We start from the raw sequence: 14,571 nt of genomic DNA, 5'->3' as shown, positions 1-14,571 counted from the left end.
ACACACACACACACACACACACACACACACACAAATCAGAATAGTTTTAATTGATTGAATCAATTCATTTGCTGAGATGTTTGATTTATAAACATATAATAGGAAAAACACAACTTCTAACACATTCAAATTACTTCATTTTCTCTGACATGAACTCCAAATCATAAAAACACAAAACAAAGCAATGGAAAAAAATTAAGTTTCAGAAAGGAGTGGAACAAATGGCTGCACCCGTAACTTCCAAAATAGCTGTTTCACAAATTTGAGCAAACAACTGTAGGACTAAATAAAACACACGGTCGATCGCACCAAGACACAAGCGGTTCAGAATGGTCATCAATGGTTCTGGACTGCGGGAAGAATCCTCAGTACCCAGATTTGACCAGGAATAACATTCTGACATCCTGCTAGTAACTGGGCTAAAGAATAAAAATGATTTGTGAATAAACAGAAGCATTCTAACAGAAGCGTAAACTTCTGAAGTCTGTTTTGAAGCCACTTGCGTGGGTCGACAGACTCCTACTGCCTGGTGAACGAATGTCATTGAAAAGCCCACAACACAAACTTTACATCTTCAGAATAATCCGTGATACTCGGCAAAGTGAACACGGTTTGAAAAGAGCAACTCACGATTTCAAGCCGGCATTCTCCAGAGTGATCTCCTCGAGGCTGGAAGATTTGCTGACCGTGTGCAGGACCTGCTCAGTGACCTCCGACCCCTGTTGGTAAGATATAAAAAGAGCAAATCCCTTAAACCGGGTTCAGAGAGATACGCCAGAAACACTGGAAATTCAGTGGAGACATTTAAGCTCACGTAAGATAGCGAAAAGCACGTGTGAATCTTGATAAACGTATTTTAAAAGGTTGAAATCTTTACAGCACCTGGAGGAAGTGACCTCGTTATGCTCAAACGTGTTTCATCTGTCTATTCTATGAAGAAACATTCAACTCTATCAAAAGATTTATGTTTTTCCCTCGGGGAAGGTAATCGAGTTCCTGCACGCAATTTGTATTTTTATTTTTAAATACTCGTCTCAAATGGAAGAAAAGTCCGGAAGAATTCAGAAGAGGAGTTCAAACAGAGGAAGGCCTGGAGATCAGACGCGTCCTGATGCCAGACGACTGTCTCATCACAGGACGGGACTGGAGGAACTCCAGGTGGGTCGGACGGCGTTTGCTTCCTCAGAACCAGCCTGGGCTCTTGCTCCAGGTTCTGCCAGCTCTCTTGGCCCCGATTCCCTTGGCTGAAAGGACCGTCAGCCTTTGGTCACAGCTGCTGTTTGCTAACAGAGGTAACTCTGCTGCTCCAATGCGTCATGGCTGCTTTGTCATTCAGAGCAGAACTGAAATTGATTTTTAAAACGTATCTTAAAAGTAGCAATACCAATACTGGTAGTGATACTTTTTTAAAATTATTTTTGGTTTGATGTGTCATTAACTTGCAGGTGTTGTTTCTTTAATGACTTTGTTAAAACCTAGGATTTAATTTGGACAGAGTTTATATCAGTCTACAAATTACTTTTAGAACATTTTAAACAGAAAAAAACAAAGTTTCTGCACATTTTTTCCTAAATAAATAAAATTATGATTCGAGAGCAAATCAAATCAAAATCATTTTTTGAGGTAGCGTTGAGACACTGCAACACAAATTAAAATAAAATTTCAAGATGGAATCTGAAGCTAAGGTGTCAATCTTACCACGCTAGTATCGATCCGATACTGATACCAACTTGTTATCGGTGTTATCAATGTCTTGGATCGATCTGTCCTCCTCTACCTTGGGTCAGATAGTCGGTCCATTGCTGTCTCAGCTCTCTGAAGTAGAAATGGGTGTTTCTGCCACGTGTTTTCAGAGCATGATGTCGCACCAAGGCCGAAGCAGAATTGTTAAGAGTCTCAAACCGCTTTTTACCTTCTCAGAGTGAGAATATTCCAAACAAAACTCTCTGTTTCCTTCTGGTTGGAACAGCACAATACTTCAAGGTCTACTAAATGCACTAGGCAGAGACCCAGGCTTAGACTCTAACCACAGAAAGCATTTTTGCCCTTATTTAAGGGTGTAAGGCTGGGTTTGCCCTGGACATGTCGCCAGTCTGTCACAGGGCAACTCAGAGACAAACAACCGCATTGACACGTCAGGGCAATTTAGAAAGAGCAATTAATTTAAAAGTGGCTGTGTTTCCATTACAAATGTGCAAAAATCTTTGCCTATATTCTGATAATGTCAAAAAAATTTTTTTTCCTATTGCGGTATTTCCATTAAATAAGATTCTGGTGTGAATTTGTTTTTTCACACGATAAGTCCTTAAAAATCATGGCAGTGACTGATGTAAACATGATGTTATGTTCGTAACTCAGACGTAGCGTTAGCTTTCTTCATCTATCAGCCAATCAGAGGAGACGTCGGCGTATTATTCAGGTGTTTGAGCGTCAAGCCCCTTGTGGCTGGAAGCGACTTCGTATGCAGCGCTTTGGGGAAATTGCAGCCTGTGATTTTACACAAGAGCTATGGATTCAACACGTTTGAATGACAGAGAACTTTTTCTGAACTGAGCGGTGCTGCGAAAGCTCTGGTGGAGCCAGCTGCACATTGTTAAAAAAAACAAACAACAAATCACAAATTAGACTACTTCCTGCTGTCATTTCTGTTGTTTGTGTCAGTAGTAACACCCAACTGTTGATCACGTGATCATGTGATGCGAGAAACGTGTTCCTATTGCAGTTTTGCGAAATACATCTATCATACTAACCCAACTACCTTTTATAGAAAAACCTGAGTTTTTTCAATATTTCCATTAAGCAAATAATTATTATTTTTTTTTCCCAATTTGCACAATTTTATGGTGAGTGGAAATGCAGCTGGTCATGTTTCTGGTCTTTGGGAGAAACCCAGAGCGCCCAATGTGAACCCAGGTGCAAGTCGCCCTCTTTGCATTGACGTTAAATAAAAATGTAATCCTGACAGAAATGCGCAAAAATCAACTTTCCCTGTAACAGAAATCACTCCCTGGAGAAGGAGCATCGACTTATTTTAAAGGTTATATATAAGATTGATTGACCTATGAATATTAAAACAGCTGAATGCAGCTGAACTCTAACACACTTACTATGCGAAGGTCTCTGCAGTACAGTTTGGTGAACCAGGTGTTATATGCCATGGATGCAACAATCACCGCCAAATCCCTGGAAAAGACGAAAACGGCGTAAACGGAGCGTCGTACTTTTAGAGTCTAAAGCTCTCGGTCATCTTTTGTCACCGACCTGCTCTCCAAGTGGCTGAAGTCCAGCAGGTTAAACTCTCGGCTGTCCTGGGAGTGATAGATAGTGTCCACATCCTAGGAGCAATTTTACCCGTGAGCCTCTTTTTCTGCAATGTATGACCACTCATTTTGCGCTCGGCGCCATACAGTATGTAATACTAAAAGCACTCACAGTGGCACCGACACAGTCCCACAGCTCTTACCCACTGCACTTCCTCCTTGCAGCTGATGCCATTATAGTCGCACAGAGCAGCGTAGGTCTCTGAGAAGCCTCCTGAGGGAGGCAGGCGGGAGGAAAACAAACAAGAGAGAGCAGCAAAAGAAAAAAGAATGAGGAATGATGTGAACAGCTGCTTCTTTCAGCCATAAAGGAGAAAATGCACACGCAAACATTCGTCCCAATTATCAATCTTTCATTTAGGCAGCGGCTTTAAAGAGAACATCTGGGAGAGCGTTGCTGAAGCATGCGTCTGCCAGCTTCCTCTCGAGCCTGCCAAACACGTGCTCGCGTCGCCGTGTGTGCGGCTCCACGGGTTTTTTTGCCTGTGTGCAAATTCTGCCGCTTGATGATAATGTCTCTATTTACCACAGGCCCTCTGGGTTTCCACTGAAGTCTCCGAGCTGGGCGAATACTTCCTGCTGCCCTCCGAAAGGTCGCTGTCTGAGTGACAGATGGACGGGCTGCCGGCACACAAAGAAACACAGATACTGTATGGGCTCGTCTATCTTTTTGATAATTGTGCAAATAAAGGTCATGCGTCTTCAGTGCTCTGATATATCAAACGATGCGCAGACGTGTGGTGACTAGGCATGGGCTGGTATTGAGACATACTCCGGTTTTGAAAAGTCACAGTTTCAAAACTGCCAATATCTCCCAGCCCCAACGATTAGAGATGCACCAATTCAGGTGTATATACATTTTTGTTCTTTAATCTGAGCGGTTATTCTCTGATTTGTGTTATTATTTTTCCTTGATTAGTCTATGGGTCACACATATTTTGGGTAGAAGTATCAGTGACCACAGTTTCTCATTCTGTGGGAGTCTCTGTCCAACCCACGTCTGGTGACGACTAGCTCAGATTTTCTCTTTCAGGACGGGAGCACTTACGCAAAGATGGAGTTGTTGAATATTCGGGACAGGGCGAAATTAATATGGCTGACCACATGATTGAGGTGTTCGCGGGACTCGAACCTCAGGGTGTAACCGGTCTTGTCTGTGTCTATAATAACCTGCACAAAAAAAAAGAAAAAAAAAATGCGGGAAAAACAGAAATGCAGTGAACATAATTAAAAAGAACAGTTTTTTTTAATTAAATTTTTTGGTTTCAGGTCTGGATTTGTTTCAGGTTTTTTTTTTTTTTTTTTTCCAACAATCCCAAATCTCGAGCCACGTCCAGCTGTGAGAATCCGTGTACGATTTGTAAGCTCTTCCTTGTCTTTCACTCAGCACCGACAAACCAGAACATTTTCATTACTTATTCTTTAGCAAGTTACAATGGAAATATTATAAACATTTTAACACTTTTCACACGACACTGCACACTGCGCTGCTTGCTGCCTGTCAAAACAGCTCTTTCACTCTTCGCCCCACCATCCCTCCTGAGTGGAGTCTAAAAATCAACCATCAAGCACTCAGCCTCAGGAATGAGCTGAGACTTTATGGAACGAGACGTTCCACTTTACATCATAAAAAACCCCGCAAAAAAATCACTAAATTTGGAAGCAAATGAAGAAATAATAATAAAAAAACCCCGTTTAATCACATTCCTCAGCAAAAAATACAAAGAAGTCTCTCCTTTCCAGGTAACTGACGTAGTTCTGCCTTGAAGGCCAGCGTGATGTAAGAGTGTGAACACAGACACAAACAGCAGTGGCAGTAATGTGAGGAGAGAGAGAGAGAAAAAAAGCAGAGAATGGTTCACTCACCTGGTGATCAGGGTGAGAATTCAAAGCTCGAATCTCCAAGAAGTTGAAAGTGGTTTCTACCTGTTGTCAGATACATTTCAGAAAGTAATGACTCCGGTTGGAAATGGAGCTAAAAAAAAAAAAAAAAAAAAAAAAGACCTCCCACTGAACATTTATTTGAGAAAACAGTAAGAAGCACCTTAGCTGGAATCTTTGGAGCCAGGAAATAGAGACGCCATGTTGCGAGGACCTTACAAAAACAAAAAACAAAAGAAGAAATATAGCAAATCAGATTGAATGAAGATTGTGGAAAGGTTCGCTGCACATTCACGCTCCCCACAGGGAGGAAACGGTCCGAGGAGTTTCCATGGTAATGATGGGAAGCATATGCTCTTGTATCGATCCAGCTAAAAGCCCTGCAATGTCAGTGACACTTGAACGTCTTGTGTTGCAGGCTGAGAAACGGCGAAGCCTTACAGTATTTTAGTTTTTACACACTGCTGCAAAGACCGGATGTGATTCTTTAAACTTTACGTTGATTTTGCTGCAGGCAACCAAAAAGTGGCACGTGAGTTTATTTTGAGAAAAGCCACCCCTGGTGGGAACAGTGACCAAATTTGATTTGTGTTTTTCTCCCCAGGGAAGAACTAAGAAAAAAAAAAATAAAAAATCAGAACTGAAAAAAACCCCCGTCTTCCTCCAACCGTCAAGTCAATGCATTTGTGCTAAAAATAGTAAATCTGATTATGCAGTGTCAGGATGCCAGATTACTGTTTTTAGATCAATGCAAATTTATAGAGTGTGTACGTGGAAGAACACAACTTGCTCCTCCATCTGTATGAATGACCGAAGCTCCTCTGTGCCTTGCAGAGGCATTCATGAGCTTCAGGATATACACTACATCGCCAAGCGTATTGTGCTGCTTGCCAATAAACAAACATATGAACTTTAATGACGGCTCATTCTTATTACAAAGACTTTAATTGGGTGTCTGGCTCACTGCTTGCTGCAGTAACAGCTGCAACTCCTCTTGGAAGACCTATAACCAGGTTTCGATACTAATCGATGTTAGATGAGACGGCTCGCAGTTTCCACTCCAATTCACCCCAAAAACGCCGGATCGGGTCGAGGTCAGGACTGCTGACCAGTCAGGTTCTTCACTGCAAACTCACTCATCCATGCCTTACTGGACCTTGGTTTGCGGACTGGTGCACAATCAGGCTGTCACCATCTTCTAACTATTTCCAAAGCATAAAGTGGTATAAGATGCCTTGGTTTGCTGAAGCATTAAGACGTCTTTTCACTGGAACCAAGAGTCCAAGAAACAGGATTATCCCTCCTGAACCAAACCTTTCACCTTGAGACAAGCAAGTCAGGCAAGAGTCGTTTTCACAGATTCAGACCCATCCCTTAGATTGCCAGACAGAGAGGCGTGATTGGTTATTTGTCCAGAGAACACATCTCCACTGCTCTGGAGTCCAGTGGCAGCAGGTTTACATCACCGCATCTGACGGTGACTGAAGCTGCTTGGCCATGGAAATAATGAGGCTTGGAGGTCTGCAGCTATTGACGGAAGACTTCTGCGAAACACATTTGCGTAATGAACCCTCCGGGCCAAATGCGATCAAGCCTCTGAGAGACGGAGCTTCTATATTTGCAAACACACCTTTCCAAAAGAATAAAGTCAGTGTGTCTCGCTTCATCAAGGCAAACAAAGGGGAGTGATTCTTTGGCATTTTGCTGCTCTCCGCCAGCCCCTGAGTCCTGCCCTCTGCTACGTCTCTTCTCCTCTTCTGCTCCGTCGCTCCCAATCATTTACTCTATTCTCTCGGATGGTCCCCCGCTTAAAACACCCTATCTACCCCCCCACTGGAGGACAAAGCATGCCGACCCACACCCAAATCGACCCCACGTTGTCTATCCCCGGCGAAGAGCGGTAATTAAGTTTAGTGTTCTCCTGCTCTGCTCTCTTGTTTTTTCGTTGAGAGGAGCTTGACACGGGTCTGTCTGAAGCGTGCACTGACAGCCCTTTTACACCCACACAGCAAAATGTGCCTGTGAGATGGAGAGAAGGAGCGCTGAGTGGGGTGAGGCTGGAGCGGCGGGAGGCGGGAGGGGAGGAATCTGCGGCTCGCTTCAAAGGCTGTCTGAAGGAGTTGATTAGAAAGACCAGATTGGATCACATTACGGTGATGAGTCTGGGTTACAGCGCGCTGTTAAGAGAGTGCGTACGAGTAAATAGAGGTAAATCATGCTGAGGCAGCAGGCGAGAGAGACTCTTATCTGAGCGTTTTGCATCAAAAGAGAGAGCGTACGTTCGTCATGCTTATGACGTTGTAAAACTCTGCTGCCGGACTGATATTCTAATCTTCTTCTTTTTTGGTCTGAATGTTCAGAGGAAGCTTGTGTCAGAAATGAATTAACGTGACTTGTGGTGATGGAGGGGAACCACTGATCCCATCCTGAAACACGCACCCACTCCACAAGCTGGCTAGTTGGCGTCCTACCTTCCTTAAAACTCCCTATCTTAATGAAATATAAACACATTTATCCTTCCTTTTCCTGTGCCAAATGCCAGGTCAGTGCATTTGATCAACCTCCAGTCTCTCTTTTTGTTTTTTCTTCTGTCTTCTGTGTGCGCCCAGCAGGAGTGAGAACTCTTCGCCTTCCAGTTTAGCTTTTGAGAGGAAACAGTAAATGAGACAGGGATTGGAAAGAGATTACGGGGAAAGATGTTTTTTTTTGTGTGTTTTTTTTTTGGCAGATACACAAATCAAAGAGTCTGAATATCAAAGGCTATGCACGCCAAAACTCTCCCAACTGCCCATTCTCGCCACACGATGATTCATTAAAGCGTCCGTTGAGTGAAGCTTTGAGCTGCCAAGACGAAGAAGCTCATTTGCTCAAGGAAGGATTGAAGAAGCAACATGAGTCCCCGATAAACAGGAGGGAAGCAGCTCTGATTGTGCCGCAGTAAAACGCCTCTGTGTGCCGTGTGTGTCTGCGCTATGCCCGCGGACGTCCTTCCACCTCGCCCTGCAAGGCGGAGGAGGAGGACCGCATCTCGCAAAAAAGGCGGCATTCATCCTCGGTCCGGTCCGAGTTCTGGTTCCGCGGTGTGAGAGGATAGCTGCCCCAGATTTTATTTGGATAGCTGGCTCAGCTTCCCCTCGCTCCAGCAGAGATTTCCTTCTCTGCCCCATATTCTCTGATGAAAGGACCCCAGAATCAAAGGCTGCTAAGCACCCCCACTGCTTCCACTTTGTGCCTCACAGACACAGAGGGGATCCATAGGCGCTTCCACAGACGCTGCAGATCCAATATTTATCCTGCCAGGCTGCCAACAGCGCCCGCTGATGTGGGACACCGGCCCTAATGCAGTTAGCATCTGACCGGAGAAGCAAGGCGCTTGCTCTGGCTGGTAAACTGCGAGGAGCTGCTATAATGCCGGCGTGGCTATCAGCACTTTGACAGAGACCCAGCAGGACCGGACTTCAAAGACGCAGAACATGCATGGTATATATGTGGTGGGGTAATGCTGCTCGGCTTCAGACAACAAGAGTTAAAAGAAAAGGCCCATTAAGTCGGTGCAGATGGGAGAAGAAAGGCAGCTTACCAGAATCCTGTCCTCTGTTTTGCCGTTTTTGGTGTCAAGCTTAATGCTACAAATGAACTTAATGGATGATTTGTCGATAATCTTCCGGATACTCTCTGTCAGTAAAACAAAGAAACAAACAAATATATTGTTAAAATTTTGACTCATTAGACAATTAGTGTGAGATAAACTCCATATTTGGTACATTTATACAGTTGCAATGACATTTTTTAAAGTATTTTAGCAGATGTCGGCCAACACGTACCTGTGGGGTGTGGTTGTTAAGTGTGGCATGCACTTTGTATTCAGCCCCTTTTAATCTGACTCCCCTAAATCAAATCAATGGTAACCAATTGGCTTTAGAAGTCACTAAATATGAGATCACAAGACTAAAATGGAATAAAACCAACACTCCACAGAGTCAGGAAAGCTGAGTTGGTTGGTGATAAATAAAGAGCAGTCCTGGAAGAAAAGCTGTTAGAGGCTGCAAAAGATTTGTGACTGGGGATAGACGTTCACCTTCCACCAATACAACACACACAGCTACATTTACAGTAGAAAGAGTTCAGACCAGAGCATCGCTGTGGATTAGAATGGCCCAGTCAAAGTCCAGACCTGTAAGGAGTTTACAATTTTTAGCAAAATTTGAAAATGACTGTTCACATATGATCTCCTTCCAGTCTGGTTGACTCACAGGCACTGGATACCAATGCATGCAAGACTTTCCAGATTTTAATTTGTAAAAAATTAAAACTATGCATAATGCCTCGCTATACATCGCCATTATACTTACTTTGTATTGGCCTATCAAATAAAACTCCATAACAACATACGGACGATTGTGGCCGAAACGTGACAAAATGTCTAAAACAGTTAAACCATGCGATCTTTCAATCTTTCCGATGCATACACAAATTATGTCTGCATTTATATTTGCTAAATCACCTCAGTGTCTAGTACTAACGCAGCGTCTACACTGTAAAGACACTTGCGTTTCCAACAGCAGCAGTATTATTTCTGATGAGCAGAAAATGAGACATAACGTTTACTGTGCAGGATTATTTGAAGACTCTGCTTTCTTCACTCGCTGGTTTTAATTCAGCCGGATTGCCCACAGGAATACTTGGCTAAAAACATTTAGAAAACTAAAAGCTTACACACTTAAGGCTAAAACATCTGGGCCAAATACAAATAAAGGGACAATGTGATGGTACAAGATGAAATTCAGAGTCGTTGTATATGTGACATTCTGTCTGGTGTTTTATGTTTGCGCGTAATATAGAGGACGTTTAAAATGGCCAACAATTCAAAATCTAGTCCATTCCCAGACAGAAAAAGCTTGAAAGATGCAGCACATAATAGACCTTCACACTAATAGATTTAGCTGAAATGTACTACATTCCTGTAATGTAATGTAATCTCTTCCTCCAAATGCATTTTCCTTTCTTGTAGCTTCTTACATCTCTGAGCCAGTCTTCTTCTCTCAGTAACAGCATCTACGCCGAAGAGTGTTTCTGTAACCTTGAACTAGCAGCCCCTAATGTGGTGCATTCACAGACTGGAGAAAGGTCGGATTTTGAGTTTACGACTTGGTCACAGTGAATGAGCCAGTTGTAGCTTCGCTAATATTTGGGTGGTCATTGACAAGCAAATCTGGATCAGAGTTCTGTGAAACTGTTGAACATTCACATCTCTACCATGACATATATATTGTTATTAATTTATTGTCCAGCCTAAGAGACAGCCAGCTGTTCTGGTGGCCCCAAGAATTGGCTTAGTTTGTTTATGCCTTGGACCGGCTCTGGCTTTTCTGCAAAACACAAAGTAGCTGCAAATTTTTGGGTAAAGATTAAATTTTCAAGATTCATGTCTGACTAAATAATAAGCATAATGCCACAGACATGGCGAAGGCCTAAGAGGATAGTGAGTTTCTTTTTTCTTTTTTTAAAAAAGAAAAACTTTCTGGATATGCATTAAATTTGTTTTCTCGGTCAAAGGGCAAACATGACACCTCAAGAAAGTCACCATTCATGATTCACAGGGAACCGATTCCGTCAGCCAGCGGCGCCACGGTCTGGATCGTACATACTCAGCTCACATGACCTGCCGCTCCAAGCCCGGCGTCTTTACTCACCGGGAGGGCGGGAGCGCACACAGCAGCCGCACGCTTTCACAGAAGCACACTTTCGCTGGAAGGAATTACATGATTCAGAGTCTCAATTACAGTAGCTGCTCAGCATCCCGACTGACGAGTTTATGAGGAAATCGATAGCAAAGCTGGAGGCTCTGGGATTTGGCTCTGAAGTCCATGCAGTCTGAGAAACAGCCAAGTCTTTCAGGCGCATAATGAGTCTTTGGGAAGAAAAGCATTGTTGATGTTTTGCATCAAGAACTTTATCCCATTTCCTGCAGAGTATACTGCACTCTGCGTTTTCCTACTCTGCTTTGTCATCTGCTTTATGTACGTATACACACTGATGCGGATGAATCTGTTGGCGTCCCTAGGAAAGATAACATAAATCTTAAGATGAGTACATCTTTTATTGCAGTAGAATAATCTTACCGGAAAAAATGCATACTTTAACTTGGGGTGATTTATTCAGTGGGTAAAAATGTCCCACCGCAAGAGGAACAATTGTTGCTACTGCGAACGATCTAATTGAAATAAATGTAGCTGAACCGACTATATATTGACTTCTAATTAGTAATTTACGAATTTCCCTGGAGGATAAATATGATATAACTCAGAGGCTCGTCTTTCAGCAACAGGCCACTGCGTTGGGTCAGGACATATCTTGCCATCACACAAAGTGAGCAGGATGCAAAATAAAATAAATAAATAAATAAATAAAAAACCTCACAGTGAGAAATCTGCAGCAAAGAGTGGCATCTTAGGGTCACTAAGTCTCCATGACAACCAGTAGATACACTCTACATTGGTCGTCTGGAAGGCATGTCAGAAAAATATGCTAAGTTTGCTAACCTCTGCAGGAGGTTGTAACAAAGATCAAACTTTGAGGCAACAAACACTCCTGAGAGGTTTGGTGTAAAATCAAGAAATAATGTGTGGGGAAAGTTTCCCATGCATGTCCAGTAAAAGTTTCTTTTTCAATGTCACTGAAAACCTCGTGAGAGTGCATGGCGCGGCAACCTTTTTTGAAATACCAGCCAAGTTTTTAAAATTCTCCTTGTTTCTTCCACTGGATCTTTCAGCAGGATTACGATCTGAAACATGTGGCCAAATCAATTTACAAATGGTTGATTTGGGTTATAAAATTGATCATTACAGCTGCTAAAGACGAAAACCTTGTGAGATAAGTGGAAGAGAACGAGCATGAGACAGGATCCAACATCCCTCTGTCTATGTACAGCAACTTTATACTCCATCCATCCATCCATCCATCCATCCATCCATCCATCCATCCATCCATCCATCCATCCNCATCCATCCATCCATCCATCCATCCATCCATCCATCCATCCATCCATCCATCCATCCATCCAATTCAGGACAGAGAAATATAAATTACACACTTACCTTTACTCTATAGAACTATTTAGAGATCAATCAAAGCGTCAGTGTAAAAAAAGTTGTTTTTAACATATTAGTTAAAATTGCCATAATAACGTGACAGAAAATCTGTGAAAAAAGATCAAGCTCCTCTGAGATCCTACTGCTATCTACAGAAATACACCACTCAGTCAGAAACAACCAATCAGAGCCAGGAGGAAGGCCTTAGAGCTATGAACCATCCTCATGTATGTGTTGCTCACACCCTCCCCCTTGCTACATGATTTGCTACAATCCGCCACAAATGCTCAGCTAATTTCAACTTGTGTAAACCATATAACTTCCCCTGATAAAAATAAATAAATAAATAAATAAATAAATAAATAAAGACATATCAATACAAGAATAATAAAAAACAACAACAAAAACATATTTTTATAACAATTACATACTGCAGCTCTTCAGGGTTCTTCATTTAAAACTAGTTCACTCAGTGTAAGACAATGTATTTAGATATATTCAGTTGAGGTACAATTAAAACTTTTAGTGAAAGCAATATTTAAACTGTTACTTTAAAGCATGTACACATAGAGTACAAAAAAAAAAAAGATCTCCCGTAATACACGCATTACTCTCTGTTCACGGCACCTCGGTACAAAGAGTCCATCCATATTTGTAACTTTAGCTGCTTCCCGGTGACCTTGTGCGGGTCCGCAGGCCACCAGGTGCCTCTCCTGACAGAGAGCGCAGGCGGGGCTGCAGGGGGCGGTGCAGCCCGGCAGGTGACTGAACGCGGGAGCGGGGATTCAACCGGATTAATCATCACAGAGCGCCTAATAGAGCCATTACGAGTAATTAACTCAGCAGCAGAGTCCCTGCCACCCGGAGCATGTGTGCAGGCTGCGCGCGCGAGAGTGCGCGTGTGCGCAATAGCACTGAAATCCGAGCGGAGCTGTGACTTTGACATATGTAAGCTGTTGCTGTTTGACGAGGACAGAAATAAATATTTGTGCATCCTGTGTGCCCCCGCTTGGTTTGTCCAGGGTATGCATTTTTATTTTTAAATATCCCTTTCTTCTTCTTCTTCTTGGTGAGGTACGGTGAACATCTGCTCTGTCAGGACCCTCTTTTCTGCACTTTGCGTGCAAGAAACAAACATAAACGAGTCGCAAAAATAGAAATAACGCCCATTACTACAGAGACATGCGGCTACAATGGAAAATCGCACTGGAAAAAATGCATCAGTAAAAACGTGCAGGGGAACAACATCCAGGAGTGCAAACCGTAATTTCCACAACGCCCCTTTTTTCCCCCCTCTCTGGCCTAAGGCTTGTTGTTTTATTATTATTATAATTTTTTTTCCTACTGCCTCATCCTGTAAGAAGGGCTCACTTAAAGAAAAGCATCATCTGTCTTATACGCTGTGAACGATTCGCCGTCACATCAATTATTACTTCCCCATGCCCTGATAATGAAACAGCCAGCCCCGGAAAGCTTCGGGACAAAACATGAAGGTGTAGCTCATGACGAGCATCCGATGCGTCGGCTCGGTTTCAGCCTCCGACAGCCGCGCGGAGGGGAGGAAAAAAGCATCCCGAGAACTGACAGCACGCGCGCCCCGGCCGCACGCGGGCATCATTTCAGGAGCTAAACAACGGAGAGGACCCACCTGTCATATCCTTGGTCACACTGACGAAACCAAAGGCTGAGATCTCTTTAGAAGCCATGTCTGCTCCTCTCTCCTACCGCCACCCCGCTTCCTCTCTCCTCCACCTCTTCCCCGCTGGACCTCTCTCTCTCTTTCTCTCCTGCCCTCCCTCCCTCCCTCTCTCTCTCTCTCTCTCTCTCTCTCTCTTTCAGCGGACAGTGAGGATGCTCTCTCTCCCAGGCATTCCAGCAGAGCATCCGACTGGCCGCTTCCTGGAAGAGAACCTGGGGAGACTGGGATGTAAGAGAAAGGGGAGGTGGTGGAGGGATGAATAATGGTGATGATGATGGTGGTGGTGGTGAGGAGGAGGAAGAGGAGGAGGCGGGGATCACTGAGCCATGAGGAAGCTGCTGTGGATACCTGTGAGAACAGACACTGGCCTGAAGTTGGGAATTTAATTGGAAAGGAGAAGGAATGAGAACAGGAAGAGGCAATTAAAAACAAAAAAAATATCTACATATGCATAAATTCACATTTTTGGTGGGGCGCCTCCATGAAGTTTTGGGAAGAAGTCACCAGAATTTTATATATAAAATCCACCTGCCAATTGTAACATTAAAAATGTTTAATTGTAACATTTTTAATTGTTAAC

At 43.3% G+C, this 14,571-nt stretch overlaps 1 protein-coding gene across 1 annotated transcript in view; it reads right to left on the bottom strand.

Moving 5' to 3' along the window:
* carmil3 (capping protein regulator and myosin 1 linker 3) overlaps nucleotides 1–14,258 on the bottom strand; it is a 41,605-nt gene extending 27,347 nt beyond the window's left edge. Inside the window, 10 exon segments of the mRNA XM_007550787.2 lie at nucleotides 631–719; nucleotides 3,108–3,183; nucleotides 3,262–3,335; nucleotides 3,464–3,534; nucleotides 3,847–3,941; nucleotides 4,369–4,490; nucleotides 5,187–5,246; nucleotides 5,365–5,415; nucleotides 8,782–8,876; nucleotides 13,941–14,258. Coding sequence (XP_007550849.2) covers nucleotides 631–719; nucleotides 3,108–3,183; nucleotides 3,262–3,335; nucleotides 3,464–3,534; nucleotides 3,847–3,941; nucleotides 4,369–4,490; nucleotides 5,187–5,246; nucleotides 5,365–5,415; nucleotides 8,782–8,876; nucleotides 13,941–13,998 — 791 coding nt within the window. The 5' untranslated portion in view covers nucleotides 13,999–14,258.
* Nucleotides 14,259–14,571: the final 313 nt, after the last annotated feature.

The sequence above is a fragment of the Poecilia formosa genome, unplaced genomic scaffold (assembly GCF_000485575.1).
Source record: "Poecilia formosa unplaced genomic scaffold, Poecilia_formosa-5.1.2 Scaffold37, whole genome shotgun sequence".
NCBI lineage: Eukaryota > Metazoa > Chordata > Actinopteri > Cyprinodontiformes > Poeciliidae > Poecilia > Poecilia formosa.
The sequence above is the reverse complement of the archived record's forward strand: the minus strand, read 5'-3'. Positions and strand labels throughout refer to the sequence as shown.